This window comes from Mandrillus leucophaeus, unplaced genomic scaffold, assembly GCF_000951045.1.
Source record: "Mandrillus leucophaeus isolate KB7577 unplaced genomic scaffold, Mleu.le_1.0 Scaffold4, whole genome shotgun sequence".
In the NCBI taxonomy this organism is placed as follows: domain Eukaryota; kingdom Metazoa; phylum Chordata; class Mammalia; order Primates; family Cercopithecidae; genus Mandrillus; species Mandrillus leucophaeus.
In genome coordinates, this window is record NW_012104253.1 from 8,533,267 (window position 1) to 8,555,855 (window position 22,589).

General features: G+C 46.5%; 1 protein-coding gene across 4 annotated transcripts in view; it reads right to left on the reverse strand.

The window, feature by feature from the left end:
• LOC105547901 (chromosome unknown open reading frame, human C14orf132) overlaps positions 1-22,589 on the reverse strand; it is a 48,492-nt gene that overhangs the window by 22,699 nt on the left and 3,204 nt on the right. The window contains exon 1 of one of the 4 annotated variants that reach the window (XM_011991671.1): positions 14,928-14,981. The exons of the other annotated variants lie outside the window; for them this stretch is intronic. Coding sequence (XP_011847061.1) covers positions 14,928-14,981 — 54 coding nt within the window. Of the gene's footprint in view, positions 1-14,927; positions 14,982-22,589 lie in introns of those variants that run through there. 4 annotated transcript variants of the gene reach the window in all.

Consider the following 22,589-nt stretch of genomic DNA (forward strand, 5'->3'; position numbering starts at 1 on the left):
GGGAGACATGGGCCACAGAGGGAGAGTGAAAAGACTGTGTTCCCACCCAAATCTCATCTTGAATTGTAGCTCCCTAAATCCCCACGTGTTGTGGAAGGGACCTGGTGGGAGGTAATTGGATTACCGGGGCAGTTACCCCCATGCTGTTGTTCTCGTGATAGTGAGTTCTCACACAATCTGATGGCTTTATAAAGGGGCTTTCCCCTCTCTTGCTCAGCACTTCTCCTTCTTGCCATCATGTGAAGAAAAATGTGTTTGCTTCCCTTTCCGCCATGATTGTAAGTTTCCTGAGGCCTCCCCAGCCATGTGGAACTATGAGTCACTTAAATCTCTTTCCTTTATAAATTACCCAGTCTCAGGTATGTCTTTATTTGCATCATGATAATGGACTAATACAAACCTCATTGGATGTTGCTTCCCCTTCTCAGCACATCACCGAAGGCTCAGAGTGAGCTCAGCTGTCTCTGCAAATGGCAGACAATGATCAATGACCTTCACAGTGCGGCAGTCATTAACTCACAGTGGTTTAGCTGCCTTTCAGAGACTCTACCACCCTAGGGATGAAGAAACTAAGGTGATATAGGTGCACCCCACGAGGATGCAGGGCATGCAGCTACTCCCCTGCACACCTTCCATCGGAATCTTCAGAACTGCCAGTGACTCTGGTGGGGTAATTTCTATCCATGCCTTTAACAAAAGGGGATGCAGAAACTGCCCCTAGAAAGGGTTAAGTGATTTGCCCAAGGTTAGTCCCTCAGCTAGCAAGGAGTAGAAGGGGTCAGTGCAGTGTGTGTGTGTGTGTGTGTGTGTGTGAGAGAGAGAGAGACAGAGAGAGAGAGAGAGACTTCATGTACACTGGTGAATGAACCTTTGCAATCCAGTTCAAATCAGAATCTGGGTTTCCTGGGACATGCCTCAAGTATCTCCTCCTCCCTGAGGACTTGCATTTCTACAAACCTGGCTTCAGTTTTATCTGCCATGGGCTTCCTCAAGGAGAGAGAAAAGGAGAGATCTTTAGATGGTGCAGAAGAAGAATGAGGCAGCGATAGGTAACCGGCTCCAGAAAAGGCAGGCTGGGCTGAGGTCAGCTCCAGTGATCCAAGGGAAGGATGGCTACCTGGCTCATGACACACTGAGGTAGGCAATCAATTATTTAAAAAGTGAACAACCAGGTAAAGAACGTAGGACTCTAGGCACCTAGACTTAATTACCAAGGAAAAGGGACAATTCCAAGGGGCACAACCTGAGTGCCCTCCACAGTGGAAAACCCTCATTTGTCCACAGAGTTCCTACATTACAGGCTCTTGGTTTAGCCCTGGCTACAAATGGAGGTGAGGTCTGGGGGTGCATTTCAGTAAATCTGCCTGGCTTAGTACAAAAGTCAACCCCTCTTCCTGGGGCAGGGCTCTCCGCTGTGGAATATTAAGTGGAAGCAGGACAATAGCATGCTCTGTGAATTTCCTCCCAGGGGTCTTTGGAAGGCCCTGGAAGAAATGCTAACGAGCACAGGTTTGAAGACTTCTCCTTAGTGAGATGTCTGTGCCAAAAGCATCAAAACAAACTTCCAGGCTGTAAAAATAAAGGTTGATTGGTGTTTGCTGGGAAGAAGGGATCTCAAAGTAGAAAGCCATCCTCTCTAAAATAATACATATTGAGGTCCTTCAAAACTTAATAAAAAAGCAGGATTTTGTGGTGTGCAATTCCACATCATCAAGGCCCTCAACACCATTACATGAGTAACTCATGGAGGTCCCTGGTCAGATGTCAGCCTCTGAGTCCTGGGCCCTTGAAGCCAGTACAGGAGGCTGAAGCCTTCGAAAGCTGCCTGTCTGCCCAGGCTGACTGCGCCAGCTCCAGACTGGGCTGCCAGTTGTACAGCTTCATGCACACCCCGTGCCTGCCCTGGCTAATCACGGTGTGTCTCACAGTGAGGTGGAGGTGGTGTCTTCCCACCACACAGGTATTATAACTGAAACTTTGACAATTTAAATATTTCCAGAGAACCAGAAACTAAATTCAAACTGCCTGAGTATCATGGTATACTCTGCAATATTCCAGGATTATAGAAATCAATAGTCTCTATCAAACCCGTATTAGACCAGGTTCTCCAGAGAAACAGAAACAGAACCAATATGTATATATATGAACAGAAACAGAACTAATAACACATATATACACACACACACATACATACATATATGAAGAGATTATGAGGAATTGGCTTAAGCAATTATGGAGACTAAGAAACCCCACCATCTGTCACCAGCAAGTTGGAGACCCAGGGAAGCTGGTGGCATAATTCAGTCTTAAATCCAAAGGCCTGAGAACCAGTGGAGCTAGGGTGGTAAAACCCAGTCCAAGAGCAGACCAATGTCTCAGCTGAAGCAGGCAGGCAGGAGATAAAAGGGGCGAATTCCTCTTTCCTTCTCCCTCAGTGGACTGGTTGATGCCACCCACATTGGGGAGGATCATCTGCTTTACCGGGTCCACGGATTCAGACGCTAACCTCATCCAGAAACACTGTCATGGACACACCCAATCTGGGCATCCCAGGGTGCAGCCAAGTTGACACCTTAAATGAACCATCGCAGTCCCCTGGTGCTCAGCACAGCGCCTGGAGCACAGCACGTGCTAAAGGTGACAAGAGCTAATGGGCAGAATTTTGCACAGAAGCCAGGTACATGGCTTTTGCTGATGAATGTGGCCAAGCTTTTCTCCCGGGGGTACTAAGCGGCTGCTGCTCTCTATGTGGTCCGTGTGCTCATCCTGATGGAGGTGGAAATAGAGAGCTCCAAAGAGTCCCTGCTTTGGTCACATCTGGAAGTGAAAAATTCTTTTCTACTCCCTGTAGAGGTTATCAGTGGGTGGGGTCTGCCTCTTTCTACAGACAGGGGGCTGAAGGCTGGAATCAGTGCCCACGCATCTACAGTGAGTGTCTGCTGGACGGGGCACGGAGCACCCCGCCTAAGATCACTCACATCACACACCTGGGAATGGCGTCCAGGCCTCCTCCGATCCCCAAATCCCAAAGGCTTTCTCGTTAACTTGCCCAGCCCTGCAACACGTTGGGGTGACATTCTGCAGAGAATTGGCCTCCGAATCTGGCTGTTTTGCTGAAAAAACATAATCTGCCCTTTCATTAAGCTTTCCAGTGCACAGGGAGCTCCCAAGCCTTTCTGTGCTGCTCGCCCATGCAGGCTGCAGTTAAGGGCAAGATTTGCTACTGGATATCAGTACTTGCCACTCTCCTTGGCTAATGTTTCCATGCTGGAGAGTCTTCAATTTACAATGAGGTGGATGAAATAAAAATGAAAGCTAATATTTATTGAGAGCCTGCTCTGTGCCAGGTATGGGCTGAGCACATTACAGGCATGATTGGGTTTTATTATCGCAACCCTATGAGGTGGGTACTATTGTCACCCTTGTTTGACAGGCGAGGACACAGGCACACATGGCAAAGAAGACATAACCCTCTTTGGAACCCCTGTAAGTGGCCACCTGCATGTCCTTACATTGCGCAGGACAAAGAGGGCTGCTTTCTTCCCTCAAAGAGCATCTAAGCTGGTGGAAGGTAAAAGGGCACACCTACGGCACTCCAAATGTGACCAGGCACAATGACACTGGGACCTAACCTGAGTGCATGCAAATTTTTTTTTTTTTTAAATACAGAGTTTCGCTCTTGTTGCCCAGACTGGAATGCAGTGGTCTGATCTCCACTCACAGCAACCTCCGACTCCTCGGTTCAAGCGATTCTCCTGCCTCAGACTCCCAAGTAACTGGGATTACAGGAGCCCACCACCGCGCCCAGCTAATTTTGTATTTTTAGTAGAGATAGGGTTTCTCCATGTTGGTCAGGCTGGACTCAAACGCCCGACCTGAGGTGATCGGCCCGCCTTGGCCTCCCAAAGTGCATGCTAATTTTTAGAGCAGTGTTCATGTTTGTTGCGGTGACTCCCTTGTAAGCACTTTACCGCTGTGCTATCTTTCTGGTTCAGCGGAAGCTTTCAAAAGGGGTCCCACCCAGAGCCCAAGGATGGCAATGGGTTCAGATCCAGTTCCCCGCACTGGCCACACTGGCTGTCCTATCTCCCCCCGAAATGATGTGTCAGGAGTGCTCACGTGGCCGCCTTGCTGCTGGCGCGACTGACTTTGACGCAAGTGCTGGCCTGCCTCTTCGCTGCCTGCGGGTCCCTCTGTCTATGCTCACTTCCTCTCCTGAGCCCCTTCTGGGCGCCCCAGCACCTGGGCAGGGAGGAGCAGTATCTTTCGAGTAACAGCTGCTCCGGGACTGGCTGTTGTAACTTTGTGGTGTCCCCTTATTTTCACAACAGCTCAGGATGAGATGGAGGATTGGAGCTCAGAGAGGGATGTTCATTTCCCTGAGCTGGCACAGCTCGTATGTAAGTGATCAGGAATCAAACTCCAGATCTACCAACTCCTAACCCTCCTCACTCCAGGCTGAATTAACAGCTTTCTCTACTGGGAGAGAAACAGCTTTCTCTTCCAGTAGAGAAAGGAATAAATGCTAATTTATTCCTAGAACTGACAAAAGATTCATTACATTATATTATATTTATTATATTGCATGTATTATAGTACATTATATTATATTACTTTACAATATATTATGTTATGTTACATTACCTTATAGTTAGATGTGTACTTATGTTACATTATAGTTAGCTGTGTACTTATCTATTTTTCTTAGGGACTGTGAGCACTTATAGGATATGAGTTGAGTCTAACTTCTCTTTGAATCCCAGTGCCTAGCACATCTACTGACATAGAGCAGATGCTAAAAATATTTTTTATTAAAAAAAGTGTACCCAATCAATAGCTGTGCATTGAGCTACTTGGTATAATATATACATGGCAGAGGAGATGGCTGTATTTTCTGTGTGTCCGACATGTAGGACCCAAGGAAATAAGGATATTTTTGGAAAGCCTGAGAGCATTTCAGAATTAAGAGGAAAAAGCAAATTCACCTCTTCTGAAAGTGTTGCCATAGTAACTCAGCACAACGCAGGGGGAGAAAACGCTGTCTCATCAGAGTACATCATCTCAGATTAGCAATAATGGAGGAAGCACTTGCCCTGGGGGGACAGAAAGGCTCAGATGGTGTGGTCCAGGGCCCTGGGAACCTTGTCCTCCATATGCATCCCATGGTTCATGGTAAGAACTCAGGGGACTGGGACAAGCCCCAGAGCCACAGCTTGCATTCAGAGGAGGCTGGCTAAGAACCTTAAGAAGCAGCAGCCAAGGCCAGTTTGAGATGCCTCACCTCCCTGGCTGTACCTGAGGAGCTCCTCCACCTGGCTGTGGCTTCCTGAGGTGGGGATGGGGGGAGGAGTCTGTGCCTCTGTTTGTTCAGCTATGAGAAGTTCAGGCCACTCTCACTGGATCTCAGCAGTCAAGCAAAGCAAGAGGATGGGGAGTTTAAAAATTTTCCCTTAGGGAATAGCTGGCAAAGATTGCTATAAATTAGTATTTATTCTACCCCAATTAACTCGATAGCATCTTTCAAGTGATTCAGCAGTGTCATTGGAACCAAATGGATGTCCCCTGTGTGGGCCAGCAGCCTCCTAATCAGATTAAATTCCTTTCCGCTGTGGAGAATAAAGTATCAGGGCCTTAGGAGGATGGGTGGGGAATTTGTTTGTTCCATTGTTATCTCGTTCATTGGCTAAACAGACATTTTACTGGGCACCTACGACATGCCAGGGAGTCAGGTTGGAAGCCAGAGGTACCAAGAGAAAAACTACGTAATCCCTATTTTGGAGGAAGAGAGAGAGAACGGGAAAGTGGTGGTGGGTGATGAAGGCTGAGAAGAGAAGACAAAAGGAATGGAAGTGAAATTGAGCATCATTCTCCATCAGTGAGCACGTGTATCCTGGAGTGAAGCGAGGGCTGAGGCAATGGCAAGTCCAGCGTGTTTACCTCCCTGAGTGGATCCTTTTGGTTTATTTTTAAACATCTTCTCCTCTATATGGCAAAATTGTCTTCAGTCGTAATCACAGCATGAAACAACAGCAACAAAAGGCCAGATTCTCCACTGGAGGTGCACATCGGAATCTCCAGGAGAACATTCTAAAATGCTGCAGTCTCCTCCAACCAATGTAGCTCTCAGGGGAACGCACTGCACCCTCCTCCCCAGGGGCACCTGTATGAGCAGAAGAGGAAGGCACAGAGGTGGCCATCCTGTGCCAACACAATCCGACTCAGGACTCTGCAGCCTCACAGTTATTTCAGTACACCCAGCTGGGTCAGAAGCCAGAGAAAACTCCCCCCACCACTACACACGATGTTCAGGAAGTCACGTCAAAACCCCCGACCTGTGTACGGGAGGAAGAGTGCACACTGGGTTAGGAAGAAAACAGGGCCAGAAAAGCTAAGGGAGGTGGCACCATGTGTGTGCACAATCCCTGCCAACCAGCAAGCCTGTTCAACAGAGCTGGCCTGAACAGAATCCCAGCATGGAAAATGCAAAATGCCAGGAAAGCAAATTAAGACTAGGATGTGACTTTTTTCTTTTTTAATTTTTTTAAATTTGATTTTTCCATAAGTTATTGGGGTACAGGTGGTTTATGGTTACATGGGTAAGTTCTTTAGTGGTGATTTGTGAGATTCTGGTGCACTCATCACCTGAGTCGTATACACTGCACCACATTTGTAGTCTTTTATGCCCCCTTCTACTCTTCCCCCAAGTCCCCAAAGTCCGTTGTATCATTCTTATGCCTTTGCACCCTCATGGCTTAGCTCCCACATATCAGTGAGAACATAGGATGTTTGGTTTTCCATTCCTGAGTTACTTCATTTAGAATAGTAGTCTCCAGTCTCATCCAGGTCATTGCAAATGCTATTAATTCATACCTTTTTATGGCTTCCTAGTATTCCATCTCATATATATATATACATACCATAGTTTCTTTATCCACTTGATAATTGGTGGGCCTTTGGGTCGGTTCCATGATTTTGCAATTGCAAATTGTGCTGCTATAAACATGTGTGTGCAAGTATCTTTTCCTCATATGACTTCTTTTCCTCTGGGTAGTTACCCAGTAGAGGGATTGCTGGATCAAATGGTAGTTCTACTTTTATTTCTTTAAGGAATCTCCACACTGTTTTCCAGAGCGGCTGTACTAGTTCACATTCCCATCAGCAGTGTAGAAGTGGTCCCTGTTCACCGTGTCCATGCCAACATCTACTATTTTTGATTTTTTGATTATGGCCATTCTTGCGGGAATAAGGTGGTATCGCATTGTGGTTGTGATTTGCATTTCCCTGATCATTAGTGATGTTGAGCATTTTTTCATATGTTTGTTGGTCATTTGTATGTCTTCTTTTGAGAACTGTCTATTCATGTCCTTAGCTCACTTTTTGACGGGATTGTTTTTTTCTTACTGATTTGTTTGAGTTCGTTGTAGATTCTGGGTATTAGTCCTTTGTCAGATGTGTAGATTGTGAAGATTTTCTTCCCCTTTGAGGGTTGTCCGTTTACTCTGCTGACGGTTCCTTTTGCCGTGCAAAAGCTCATTAGTTTAATTAGGTCCCAGCTATTTATCTTCATTTTTACTGCATTTGCTTTTCGGTTCTTGGTCATGAAATCCTTGCCTAAGCCAATGTAGGGACGTGACTTTTGTTGTTCCTCAAAAGGACACCACATGGCTGGGCGTGGTGGCTCACCCCTGTAATCCCAGCATTTTGGAAGGCTGAGGCAGGTGGATCACCTGAGGTCAGGAGTTCAAGACCAACCTGGCCAACATGGTGAAAACCTGTCTTTATTAAAAATACATAAATTAGCCAAGAGTAGTGGTGTTTGCCTGTAGTCTCAACTACTAGGGAGGCTGAGGCAGGAGAATCACTTGAACCCAGGAGGCAGACGTAACAGTGAGTCAAAATTGTACCACTGCACTCCAGCCTGGGTGACAGAAGAGACACCGTCTCAAAAAAACAAAACAAACAAACAAACAAACAAAAAGGATGCCGATGCCACAGTCCTGTTCCTTGGGTGGACAGCACTTTTCGAGAAGTCAGTTCTTATAAGGAACCTCCTTCCTATTCACCCGCTGTTTCTGAGGGGACGGCAGCTTGGACAGGAGCAAGGAGGCCTGAGACTCACCCCAGCTGCAAGTCAATGGCTGCTTCACAGCTCCCTGGCCTCTGCTTACCCAGCTTTCAAACAGACATGATGATCCCTGCCTCATCCACCTCCCAAACTCTTTAAAAGCATCAGATGAAAATAAACATTTTCTGTGATAAAGGTACTGATACCCACTCTTTTTGTGACTCTGGGCAGAAAGGGTCTGTGGTATCTCTTTGATCCTCAGTGTTTTGCACATAGCAGGCACTCAATAAATACTCAGTGGCTTGTTTGGGCAACATCAAGTCTATATTATGCTCCATAAGTAACCTGTCTGTTGGAGAGAAAATCATCTCAGAAACAAGATTGGATTCGTCCTGAGAGTATGTAAGGGCACTCCGAAGGCCGAGAAAGAATGTACCTGGCAGCCCAGGAGAGAAGACAGCACTTTAATCCACTGTTGAAAAACCTGAGTCCAGTTGCCGAAATGTTTGGCAAAGGGATCTGGGTCACTCTCTAGGGGTTCTGATACGGACGCAGCTCAGAGTGGTGGAATTGAGGGGGTTGTAAGCGTTAGCATCCGTGAGAAGGGAGCTAGACAGGAGGACTTTTTCTTAAGAGGCAGAAAATGCCTCCTTTCCAATTGAAACAGACAGTGCTGGTGTTTCAAATTATTCACATAAAGACACATGTGGAGGGCTGTGATCCCCATGTCAGCTTTTGCAAAAGGCAGGGGAGATATAAAGTAGATTAATGAAAGGAAAACACGAAGATCCATTGGTCCTTTTTGCTTTCTTTCTTGCTTAATGGGGAACATTTAGAGCTGGTGATGCTCATCTCATGGTTGAGGGGGAAAGAGGACTGGGGGTTCAGGCCAGGGTGCAAAGTCAGGCTCTGTCTCCAACTGGTAATATAGCCACACATCCACTCCTTCACTCCAAGCCCATTTCACTCCAGTGGGCAGACTGTGGAAGGTTCAGAGATGACATATGTACATAGCAGGGACACAATCCATGGAGCGACTTGCTGGAGAAAAGCCATGAGCAGATAAGAAAAGCTGCCTGCAAGGGCTTTTGATTTCAACCTGTACCAAAGGACCAGACCAGCTGGATACAGGGTTTATCCTCAGGAAGTTTGATTAACTCCTCGTTAAGGGGGAATGTGGTGACTTAGATAGAGACAAAGTATTAGAATAATGGTTCTGTTGAGCATTTGTAAGAAAGTTGTGGAATTATGCTGAGATGTTTATTTATTTATTTATTTATCGATTTATTTATTTTTACAAAGAGGGTCTTACTCTACCACCCAGGCTGTATGCAGTTGTGTGATCTTGGCTCACTGTAGCCTCGAAATCCTGGGCTCGAGCAATCCTCCCGCCTCAGCCTCTCAAGTAGCTGACACTACAGGCATGCACCACCACACCCAGCTAACTTTATTTTTTGTAGAGACCAGCCCTGGCTGGTCTCCGACTCCTGGCCTCAAGCCATCCTCCTGCCTCAGCTTCTCAAAGTGTTGAGATTACAGGTGTGAGCCACTGCGCCCACCCTGAGATGTTTATTTCTTTAAATATTGCCCACCCAAAAGCACATGATGGCTAATTAGTGCTACTTAAAAGAAAACACAGTAAGTTAAATCCACACACAATCAGAACCCCCGTGAATCATATCTGCCACTACAGACGTTCATCACACACAGCTCTAGCTCTGGCAGTGGGCTCTCCAGGCAGCCACGTTTGCTGTTTGTCATACACACAGGTAGCTCCTTAAATGAACCTATGAACTAAAATGAGGGGTGTGACTACACATGCCCAATGGCAACAGATAACACCAACCCCAGCTACTCCAACAGGGAGAAGGTGCAGGAACAAAGAGCTGGGCCGTCCGCACCCCTGTCTAACTTGGCTACCATGGAGCTGTGTGACTGTGGACTAATCCCTCACCCTCTCTGGGCCTTATCGTTCTTATCTCTAAATGTGGGTAATGAAAATATTTCCCTCCTTGAGGTGCTGTGAAGGCTTCTTGAACTGACAGAAGAAAAGCCCTGAGAATGAGACCCAGTGCATGGTTCTAGGCACAGAGCCTAGCACCAGGGAAATGGTAATTTAATAAGCTGCCGTTGTGTTTAGTTTTGGTAGCACTAGTAGTAGGTGATGGTCGTGGCACTGTCTTTGTTTTTACTATTTTAAGATGGTGCATGTTCTGGTAAGAAATTTTTCAAACTTGAGAATTATGAGCTTACTGTTTCAGTTCCTATTCAAAGGTCTACAGCAAATACACAATGGGCTATGGAAATGCGCAGGGATGTGTCTCGGGGCCTAGGGAACCCTTTACCCAGACCCTTCCCATCTCAGCTCTTTGGAAGTCTGGCATGAGAGATGTGGGACTTATTCCTCTTTAGACAGATGTGTTTGCTGGATTTGCTGATGCTGGGCTGCGTCCCTGGCACTGGGCACGGGTGGGAGGGAAGAGGCCTCTGGCCAAAGCATAGAGGTGAAGTTCCTGCCTCTTTCAGGCACGCAGCGTGGGAATTGGGGTGGCTAAGGAGGAAATCAAGTGAATGGGTGAGGCAAGGGAGGAAGACAGAGTAAGGAGGGACATTGCTCTGTCAGGAAGCTGAGCCCTGAGTCCCCAGATGGCAGCACAAGAATGAGGGTGCAGAGGATAAAAAAAAAATCTGCTGAAGAAACTCAACATTGTGTTTAGCCACTCAAGCAACAAACATGCACGGCGCTGGAACTCTCTACATGTCACAAAGCACATCGCAGCTCCCTTGGCTGGTCAGTGCTCGCTGTGACAATAGAATGGCTGTCATTCCACTTTTACTGTTGCAGAGACGGTGGTTGTAGGGGGTCACCTTTGCAAAGATCCCACAGCCAGTGTGGGGGCCAGCAGAGACCTGGGCCTGTGACACCAATCCCACCTCCTTCATCTTCTGTGCAGAATCGACTTCATACCAGCCCTATGTCCTGTGCTAGGGGGAGCCACACAAGAACCGGCCAATCATCTCCACAAATGACAACCTAGCGGATAGGGAGGGAGAAGTCCCCGGGAATGCTACAGAAGAGCACTGGCCACTCAGAAGGTCAGCATCTTAGCGTGTGGGATCCAGGCACCTGGTTTTGTGGGAAGGGGATTCTGAATCCAGCATTGAAGGAGGGGAGGGGGGCATCCCAGGAACAAGGCACGGAAAATTTGGCACACCACTATGGAGAGCTACATGTGTCTCAGCCTGGCTGGTGTGGGCACCAGGAAGACGCATTTCGGGCCCAGGCCTAGAGATGGGGTCTGTTCATGGGAACAAGGGTTGGACCAAGGCCTTGGCACTGTATCCCATGGATGGAGGAAGCCACAGAAGACCCTCAGCAGGAGGAAGCTCCCTCTGGCAAGGGTGAAGAAAGGAAACAGATCAGGAAGCAACTGGAGACACCCCCTAGGTGAGAAGCACCTGCAGTGGTCCAGGGAGGAGGAGAGGCGGGGCCGAGGGCTGCAGCAGTGGCATGGCGATTTGGACGGATGTTACTGGGTCAAGAAATACCCAGCCCATCTAGGACCCCCTCAGCAGAGACTGCTGCCAGGTTAAAGAATATCCTACGAGCTATGCTGCCGTGTGACAGGTGAGCACAGCACAGTGACTGACAGCAAGGATGCCCAAACATGACCTGCAAATCCCCCTCTGCCACTTCCTCCCTGTGTGGCTTGGTGCCATAACCCTGGAGCCTCAGTTTTCTCATCTATAGAATGGGAATGATGAGAAGTGCTGAGAGCAGAGCCTGGCCTTTCATGAGTGCTCAATACATGTCAAGCTGTGTCATTACTATCTGTTATATTTACAAAGCTATTTGCACAAATTACCCCCTCCAACGTTCAAAATAAACCCATGGAGCAGGTTTTTTGTTTTGTTTTGTTTTCTGAGTGTCTCATTCTGTCACCTAGGCTGGAGTGCAGTGCTGCAATCATGGCTCCCTGTAGCTTCGACCTCCTGGGCTCAAGCCATCCTTCCTCTTCAGCCTCCTGAGTAGCTGGGACTATAGGTGTGCACTTGGCTAGGCTAATTTTTTAACACCACGCCTGGCTAACTTTTTTGTAGTTTTTGTAGAGACAGAATCTCACTCCGTTGTCCAGGCTGATCTTGAACTCCTGACCTCAAGCAATCTGCCCGCTTCAGCCTCCCAAAGTGCTGGGATTATAGGTGTGAGCCACTGCGCCCAGCCTGGGGAATGTAATCTTGAGCCCCTCTTCAAATATGCAAACAGGCTCAGTCATGACTTTCTGGGGACATGCAATCAGGCTCACTGGGGAATTGAAGCCCCTTGGGCAACCTGTGGCTACCCTGCACAGAAGATAGCCCCCAGCTGTTCCCAGCCCTGCCAGTGGCAGCCCTACTGCCACAATGCTTCGGGAGGCACCTGAGTGGGCTGGGCCAGGTAAGGGAATCTGTGGAGGCCCATCCTTCTCATTCCCTGTTTGAGATGCATCCTGTCTGATACATGAGCCCAGGTGGCTGCTGCTTTCTGCTTGAGGGCACAGACTCGTGGATACATTCTCCGACATCACTTTTAATCTCCCCAACATGCCTCAGTGTCTGGCTGTGTGGGAAAAGCCACAATAGTAACTTCAACTAAAAACTGTTCTCATGCATCTTGCTTTGCTTGAAATGTTCTCAGCACGGGTGAGGGATTGGAGTCTTTCAAGATGTCTCCAGCAAGAAGGTAGATGATTAAAACCTGCCCCGGGAGGCCTGAGATGGTGCATAAGTATAAATAAGCCAATGTTCACAAGATTCTTAAAAGAAGGGGAAGGTGAGTTGAGAGTGGAAGTCAGGGAAGAGGGGAGGTAGAAATGGTGTCATTAAGGATCTTTATTCCGGTGGAATAAAATAGCACTGGGTCACAGAGGCAGTTATTTCCAGGAGCCACAAGTTGTGTTTGTAAGTAAGTCGGACATAGACAGAGGTGTAGAGTGACCGAGTGAGGAGGATCTGCCCCATGAAGTGTGGGCAAGGAGGAGAGTGGAGACCCTGAGCTGAGGGAGTGCGCCATGAGACGCAGCACATGGGAGCCAGGTGGCTGGTTCAAATCTGCACCTCAGTTGCTTCACCTGAAAATTGGGCTTAATTGTAATCTCGACTTCAGAGCATGGTGGCGAGGCTTAGCTGTGCTGCTCCGTGTAACACAGAGAGCCTGGCACACAGCAAGGCAGGCGTTAGCATGGTCGGTACGGTCAGTTCTGGTTATGGTGACTCAAGCGACCAATGGCACCTGAAGGTTAGCTTCTCCAACCTTCATGATAGGAACCAAGAGAAGGAAAAAGCTTCAGTGCCTTCACATTGTTCTCCACAAAGGATTCAGGGGTGGAGGCGAGCTTCCTTCCAGATAGACTACAGGAGGCCTGCAGGATCCTCTCCCAGGATGTCTGCTAGCACCATGTGATTTTCCTGACCAAAAGTATAAAAAATGGACTCCACTTCCAAGGGCCGATAGACATCATTCATCAGCAGGAGGCCAAACAGATTCCCCTTTTGCAGAAGACATCACTCCTGCAATGTTGGGCAGAAAGGAGTCTGCTGCTGGGCCCTCAAGGGAACCTCAGAAGGGAGGGATGCCCTGATGGCGAGCTGCTTGGAGTTGCAGGGGCAGAGGAGAGGCATGGCCCCTCCCCAGGGGAGCAAGCTTCCTGTCCTCCAATGCCCCTCTCAGTTCTTTCAGCCTCCTGTGGGGTCCTCACCTCCACCTCTGGCACCAGCCCATCTGAGTCGTGGGACACCTGTCTTCAGCCACAATCCACTCTGCCCAGAAAGGCTGCAGAGACAGCCAGGCTGGAAGGGGTTGTGACAGAGAACCACACTCTCTGGGGTTCAGATCTGCCTCCATCTCACCCCAACACTCTACAATCCGTCAGCTGTGACTCAGACCTAGCCTTGGGCTCAGATCTAGCCTTGACCCCAGCTTAGCCTCTTCTCACCTGGATGACTTTAGGCAAGGCCCCAAAGCTCTCTGAGCCTCAGAATCCTCTTCTCTAAAATGGGCATGCTGAATGTGTTGCCTTCATAGGCTGCCCGTGCAGCACAGAACCTGGCTGTTAGCAGGTGCTCAAGATTCACCTACACCATCTGTCCTCTTCTTCCACCAGAGGGTGGGGCTCCTGCCTCACGGGTCTTCGTGCCTAGGAATGATGTTCTGTATGCAATGTGTGCTCTCACGCTGTTGGTAAGGATGACAAAGACGATGAAGGCTGGCAATCACTTCTTTCTGGCTTTCCACATTCCTCAACACAGCCTGCCTGCAAGGCTGGCCCTGCCTGATTGATTGATTATTGGGATATGCAGCAGGGCCCAGATGGAACCTCCTCAGGGAGAGAAGAAGGATTGGCAGGAGGTCAGAGAGAAAGCAGGAGATGCAGGAAGGGCTGCTAGGACTCGGTGCAGAGTGACGGGGGTGCAGGGTGCCTGGGAGAGCACATTAGTCACTCCCCCTCAGGTGTCCCTCAAAGCTGCTGGAAATCAAGTCTTAATTCATTTCTAATCAGCTTCCAGAGCTTCATGCTGAGGATATGGATGCGGGGTCTTCACGAGGGCTGGAGGAAATAAGCAATATTCCACCTCTTGGCTAAATGGTAGGCTGGCAAACTGCATGGGCCTCAGGCTGGAGCAATCTGCTTCCACCATTTCCCTTCACTTTCATCCTTCTGGGGAACCAGACTTCCTAGGGCCCAGGTATTTGGAATGGAGGCCTAAATAACCCATCCCTGTTCACTGAACTACCCAATTCTGGCTCCTGGTATGCAGACCCCACACCTGAATTACAGACTGGCTCCCTCAATGTCTCATGGAACATCCTGTCACAGGATACCCAGAAGAACTCCAAGTGGCAATGGCAGGATGGAAAGGAGTTAGGCTGGTCCATACATGATTTGTTTTTCTCACTGTCGTTCCCCATGCTCACTTGACCTGTAGAGTATGTATGTATGTTACTCACATTCTGTGGCATTTGGGAGACAGGGAGAAAGAGAAGTGCTGGCTGGACCAGGGTCCGTAGCTGGGAGGTAGGGGTGATGGTCTAGATTTAGATTCAAGTGTTAACATTCCTTTTCCCACAATTGGAGAAAAGGAAGAAGGGTGGAAATATAGCTGTTAAAAACACAGGCTTAAGAAAATTCCACTTCCAGTCAAAATGGAGTAATAGGGACTAGATTTACTCTCCCAACTGAAACAACTGAAAACCAGATAAAATACTTGAAAATGATTTTCAAGACACTGTACATCAGACAATGAAGGACAGTGACCCTTGAGAGATGGGAAATTAGCAAGGCGAGCTCCAGGTTACTGCCAGTGGAAAGTTTCCAGGCCATGGAGCAGGAAACTCAGGCAGGGCTCAATGGACTCCCTGAGTTGAAGAATGGAAATGAGTCTGGGGAGAGTGAGGCAGCTGGAGACCACAGGGCAGAGTACAGAGAGAAGACAGCTGCCCAGAGAGAGAACCCTGGGCTTTGAGAGAGGGACCACTCAAACATTCAACAGTGCATGTTTGTGCAGAAGCTGCCTGAGGCAGGGAAAGAATCACCCAAAGAATTGCAGGAACAGTGCCTGGCACCCATACAGGGCCAAAAATAGTGCCTGTTTCCCTCAGCCATTTTGAAAATCTCATCATTTATGGGGCACTGAGTAGGTAGAATACTCAGAACAGCATTGCCTTAGTGATGGGGAATAATTACTCTTAGATTAAATATGGCTTGATCCTGCCTAACAAATCTTAAAAACAGTACTTACAAAAATCAAACTGCTCTCAAGCATCTGAACCGCATCCCAGAACAAAGCACAAGAATATTTATGGGAATATAAAAATATCTAGCATACACCACAGTAAAATTCACAATGTTTGGCATCCAACCAAGAATCATCAGGCATGTAAAGCAGCAGGAAAATATGAACCATATGTGGAGAAAAGGCAATCAATCAAAAGCAATCCAGAATTGACATATTCATAATTAATAAGTGAGGACATTAAAACAGTTGTTATAACCATATTCCATATGTTCAAAAAGCTACAGGAAACAATGAACATCTTAAGAAGAGAATGGAAGAGATACGTTTTACGTAAAAGATCTAAATTAGCTTCTAGAGATGAAAACTATAACATCTAGTATCAAAAGTACACTGGGTGGTGCTATTATTAATAGCAGATTGGATATTCAGAAGAAAACCTTGTTAACTTGAAGGCATATCAATAACAACTATCCAAATAAAACACAAACAGAAACAAAGACCAAAAAAAAGAGAAGAGAGCATCAGTGAGCAGTGAGACAACTTCAGGTGACCTAATATATGTGTATTAGTGGCAAAAGAAGAGGAGAGAGAAGACAGAACTATAAATATATATATATATACACACACACGTATACATATATATATCCATATGTATATCCATATATATACATGAAGGACAGTGACCCTTGAGAGATGGGAAATTAGCAAGGTGAGCCATACAGGTGCTCCAGTTTACTGCTTGTGGAAAGTTTCCAGGCCATGGAGCAGGAAACTCAGTCAGGGCTCAATGGACTCCCTGAGTTGATGGAGATATATATATATATCTCCATATATAGACGTATGTGTGTATATATATCTCCAAAGAAATAATAGCAGAAAAATTCCAAAAGTGATGCAAACTATAAATCCACAAGTGCAAGAAACTCTCCAAACTCCAAGCACAAGAAACATGAAGAAAATGACACTAAAGTACATCACAATCAAATTGCCCAAAAAAAATGATAAGGAAAAAAAACTTAGATGCAGCCAGATGTCAAAAAGATGCATTACGTTCAGAGAAACAAAATAAGGATGGCAGCAGATTTTGCACTAAAAATAATGTAAACTAGAAGATGATGGAACAATATCTTTAAACAAACTGTCAACTTAGAATTCTATACCCAGGAAAAAACAAACAAACAAGCAAACTTTAAAAAAACAAAGCCCTTTCCCCCCACACACATACAAAAGATATAAGAATGAATTCATCAGCACTTCTGCATTACTAAAAAAGTCTTTCAGGCAGAAGGGAAATGATACCATATAGAAACATGGATCTGCACAAAGGAAGGAAGGGCACTGGCTATAATAACAACATGGGAAAATAAATGAAAATTTTTCTTACTATTTAAACCATTTAAGAGAAAACTGACTTTCAACAAATAATAACAATGTAGTTTGAGGTTTATAACATATGTACAAGTAAAATGTATAACAACAGTAGCACAAAAACTAAGAAGGGAGAAATAGAGTTTTACTGTTTTAAAGTTCTTTCTGTATGTACACTTGCAGATCCAATCTGACAATCTCTGCTTTTTTAATTGGAGTGTTTAAACTGTTTACGTTTAATGTGATTATTAATATGGTTGGGTTTAAATCTATTATTTACTGTATTTGTTTTCTATTTTTTCATCTGTTCTTTCCTTTGTTTTTCTTCTTTTTCTGCCTTCTTTTAATAGGTTATAATAAGTTAAAGATCTATCCTATAAATACAAAAGCAACCATAAATTAACAAAACAAAGAGTTGTGTTTAATAAGCCAACAGAGGAGATAACATGGAAACATTTAAATTTCCCAACCCAAAAGAAGGCAGAAAAAGAAGAAAAACAGAGCAAAGGAAGGATGAAAAAACAGAAAATAAATACAATAAATGGTAGATTTAAACCCAACCATATCAGTAATCACATTAAATGTAAAAAGTTTTGGCCAGGAGCGGTGGGTCATGCCTGTAATCCCAGCACTTTGGGAGGCCAAGGAGGACGGATCACAAGGTCAGGAGATCGAGACCATCCTGGAACCTGGGAGGCGGGGCTTGCAGTGAGCTGAGATCATGCCACTGCACTCCAGCCTGGGTGACAGAGTGAGACTCTGTCCCAACAAAATAAATAAAATAAAATAAAATAAAATAAAATAAAATAAAATAAAATAAAAGTTTCGACACTCCAATTAAAAAGCAGAGATTGTTAGATTGGATTTTAAAATAGGCTCTTAAAAATTTATGTCCACAGAAAAACCTGGACAGAGATGTTTATGGCAGCTTTATTAATACTTGCCAAAACTTCAGGCGATCTGCCTGCCTTGGCCTCCCAAAGTGCTGGGATTATAGGAGTGAGCCACCACGCCCAGCCCAACATGGCGAAACCCTGTCTCTACCATAAATACAAAAAATTATCTGGATGTAGTGGTGGGCACCTGAAATCCCAGCTACTTGGGAGGCTGAGGCAGGAGAATTGCTTGAACCCAGGAGGTGGAGGTTGCATTGAGCTGAGATCATACCACTGTACTCCAGCCCAGATGACAGAATGAGACTCCATCTCAAAGAGCAAAGCAAAAACTTGGAAGCAACCAAGATGTTCTTCAATAGATGAATGGATAAACAAACTGTGGTACATCCAGACAATGGAATATTATTCAGCACTAAAATGGAAAAAGCAGGCTGGGCACAGTGGCTCCCACCTGTAATCCCAGCACTTTGGGAGGCCAAGGCAGGCAGACCACCTGAGGTCAGGAGTTTGAGACCAGCCTGGCCAACATGGTGAAACCCCATCTCCAGTAAAAACACAAAAATTACCTGGGCATGGTGGCATGCACCTGTAATCCCAGCTACTCGGGAGGCTGAGGCAGGTGAATCACTTGAACTCGGGGAGCAGAGACTGCAATGAGCTGAGATCATGCCACTGCACTCCAGTCAGGGCAACAGAGTGAAACTGCGTCTCAAAAATATAAAAAATAAATAAAAATAAAAAATAAAATAGAAAAAGCTATCAAGCCTTAAGTGCATATTACTAAGTGAAAGCAGCCAATCTGAAAAGCTACATACTGAATGATTCCAACTATGATACCCTGGAAAAGGGAAAACTGTGAAGACAGTAGAAAGACCAGTGATTGCTAGGGGTTGAGGGGAGGAAGAGGTGAATACATGCAGTCCAGAGGACTCTTAGGCCAGTGAAAATACTGTCTATAATGTGGATCCACGTCATTATACATTTGTCCAAGCCCACGGAATGTACAACACCAAGAGAGAACCCTAATGACCCTAATGTAAACTATGGACTTTGGAGTGTTTTGTTTTTGTTTTTCTTTTTGTTTTTTGAGATGGAGTCTCACTCTGTCGCCCAGGTTGGAGTGCAATGGCACAATCTCAGCTCACTGCAACCTCCACCTTCCGGGTTCAAGCAATTCTCCTGCCTCAACCTCCCAAGTAGCTGGGATTACAGGTGCCCACCACCACGCTCAGTTAATTTTTGTATTTTTAGTAGAGACAGGGTTTCATCATGTTGGTCAGGCTGGTCTTGAACTCCTGACATCAAGTGATCCTCCTGCCTCGGCCTCCCAAAGTGCTGGGATTACAGGCATGAGCCACCACGCCCAGCGACTATGGAGGATTCTGATGTGTCAATGTAGGTTCATCAGTTGTGGCAAATGCACAGCTCCAGTGGGGATACTGATGGTGGAAAAGGCTGTGCATAAACAGGGGCAGAGGGGCATCTGAGAAATCTCTATGCCCTCCTCTCGATTTTTCTGTGAACCTAAAACGTCTTTTTAAAAAAGTTCTTAAAAATAATAGGCTGACGTGATGCAGAGACCTTTGTTTGATCCTCAGCTGTGTGCCCTCCAAGCCTCAGTTTCCTCACCTATAAAATGGATCTGAATGTGCCTATTCCACGGGGCCACTGCAAGGATTCAGTGAGATTCTGTGTATTGCTCAGCACAGGGTTTGTCTGGTACCTCAAAGGCATCTGTTGAATGGTAGCTGTGATGGGAAAGGTACAGGGACGTCTTGGGGGGACACAGTGAGGAGGGAGTGAACACAGATGGGTCTCCATCACCTCAGTGTAGAAAGAGCTGGGGTACAGGACCTCAGCAGAACATAGCACACAGCAAGTGCTCCCTAAACACTCAAGCGTTTCATTGGAGACTTGCCATCCACTCGCATATGTCCCAGTTCTCTTAGCTTTGTGAGATTCCATTGTTCAAGTCAAATGTCTGAAATCTTAAAACACTAGAAAATTAGTCTACAAAAATCACTGGAATGTTTACTTCTTGAACTGCTCATTACACCTCTGCATAAAATGTAGCCTTGTACTCTCTCCTGAAGCAGGTCTAATTGGAAGGATAAAATATTTAAATCTTTGCAATGGAAACCTGAAGTACAACAAGACAAACCCTAAGATAACAGACAATTTGTATTTTAATGATAATTCTTGCTTGAAGGAAAAGAAGCACTCATTGGCTGAAGAAAATATTCTCCAAGAAGCAGACTGCCAGATTCCCTGGAATTCTATTTTTCTGGACAGTGATATGTTCCTCTGGGGATGGACAATTTCTGCTAGTCTCTTGCGGAATTCTATTTTTCTGGACAGTAATATGTTCCTCTGGGGATGGACAATCTCTGCTAGTCTCTTGCGTATCTGTCAGAATGAGGCCCTTCCCCGTAGCTAAGAGAGTTTCAGGAGATAAAAAAATCACCTCTCCAATACGAAGAGATGTCTTTTGTGTCTTTTTCCTCCTGAAAAATGATTGAAATGCAAATTAACTGAGTCTCTCAAGGTCCTGGGGGCAAAGAGAAGGGGAATTAGCAGGGGATATGCCAGCATCTCAGCTGTGATTAGATACACGTGTGGTGTCTCCCAGAAGGACAGGCCCAGTGTTAATATGATGTAAATATGTAGGTGAGACTGAATCCTCCCACCTAGCAAGGGCCAGATTCCAAGAGACAGGCGGAAGAGACAGGTGGGGGAATTCCCAGCTCCTCAAGCACAGGAAGCCTACTTGGATCTCCCTAGTATGAATTTGAACCAAATAAAATGGTCATTTGATAGGTCAAAAATGGTCAGATGTCAGCAGTTTCACATGGTTCAGCCTAATAAGGTCATGGCCTACCTCCTTAGGAATAAGTGACTTTTCTACTGGGCCTGGCAGTGTTTTAAGGTTTTGCCAAGCTCTACACACCATTATTTAGTCTAGAGATAATACACTGGCAGCCCCGGGACGAAACCAGCCCACACGCCTGTTTCGTTTGGTCCAGGTAGTAGCCAGTCCCCAAGGACAATGACCATCCATTCTGTCCCTCTTTCCTAGACACACACGCTACATCAAAAGCTGGAATCCGACTCTCCTTCCTTTAAATCTGGGCTGGCCTGGAGACTTTCTTGACCAAAAGAATGTAGTGTTAATGACATTCTGGGACTTCCAGGCAGGTCTAGTAAGCCTGCAGCTTCTACCTAGAACTGCTGGAATACTCTTGGGGGAGCCAACACCATGCAAGAAGAGCAACAACCCTGGGACCTCCATACTGGGAGGAAGCCCAAGCCACCTGAAGAAGCCCTTGCAGGATGAAATCCCAAGAGGAGAGAGTGGTCAAGTTGCCTGGAGGCACCAGACAAGTTCGGGGGAAGCTACAGGCTAGAAGCCTAGACTCCAGCCCCTGCTGTTCCAGCTGATGCCACTGGGGCAAAAACAGGACTCTTGAAAGCTCCCAGGTGATTCTAATGGCAACAACATTTGAGAACCACTGGGTTGAAACCACTCACTACAGGGACGAGACAGTGCAAGACAAAAATAAGGTTGAGCTCTTACGCCCGAGGCATGCTTTCACAGGAGAGTTACACCGTAAGAACAAGCAAAGGAGTCCTCCTGTCTCTGTTGTCCATGCCAATCCCCCCGTAACACGTGGCTTAACCTGCAGAACGTTCCTGAAATGCTCGCTCCCTTCCCCCAGCACCATGCACTTCTTGGATGATGTGGGCTTCCCCTGGAGCAAGTGAGCGTCCCAACAGGCCCAAGTGGAAGCTAAGGCTTTTTAGGACTTAACCACAGAATGTCACCAATACTGCATTCTCTTCACCAAGAAAGCCACTACACTTTCTCTTCACCAAGGATAGTCCCAGATTTAAGGGGAGAAGAATCAGATTCCAGTTCTTGAAGTGGTGGGCAGCAAGCGTGTCCAGGAGGGAGAGAGGAAATGCACAGCAGCTGTCTTTGAACATGGGTGACCCCACCAATGACACAGGGATTTTGGACTCAGTCCTAAAAGACTGATTCTCCCCTTATCCCCAGTCCACTGGGCGCCCAGGTGACCCTGTCCTCTTGGCCACGCCTGGTCAAAGAGAAATGGATGCCCTTTTTCACTGTTTACATCCTCCAGACTCTCCAGAGACTCAGGGACTGTGTGGAGTGGGGCTGGGGTGTTTCCAGGGTGGGGGAGAGGGCAACCAGGAGCCTCCAGGGCTCAGAAGCAAGATGGGGCCCATGAGCACACCCTCAGTGCCTGCAGCCTCTGTTACGCTGTCACACAGCCACGTATACCGCACCAGGGAGGGTGCCTCTGCATAAGAGGATTTGCCAGATAACTGGTGTCTACTCTGTACACCCAAAGAGGATATCTATTTAATGCTTAGCTTCCGAGTGGAAAATCTTTCTAAAATGGCTTAGGTGTTCTGGGTCCTCTTCAGCCAAAAACAGGAATCACATTTAACAACATGGGTAA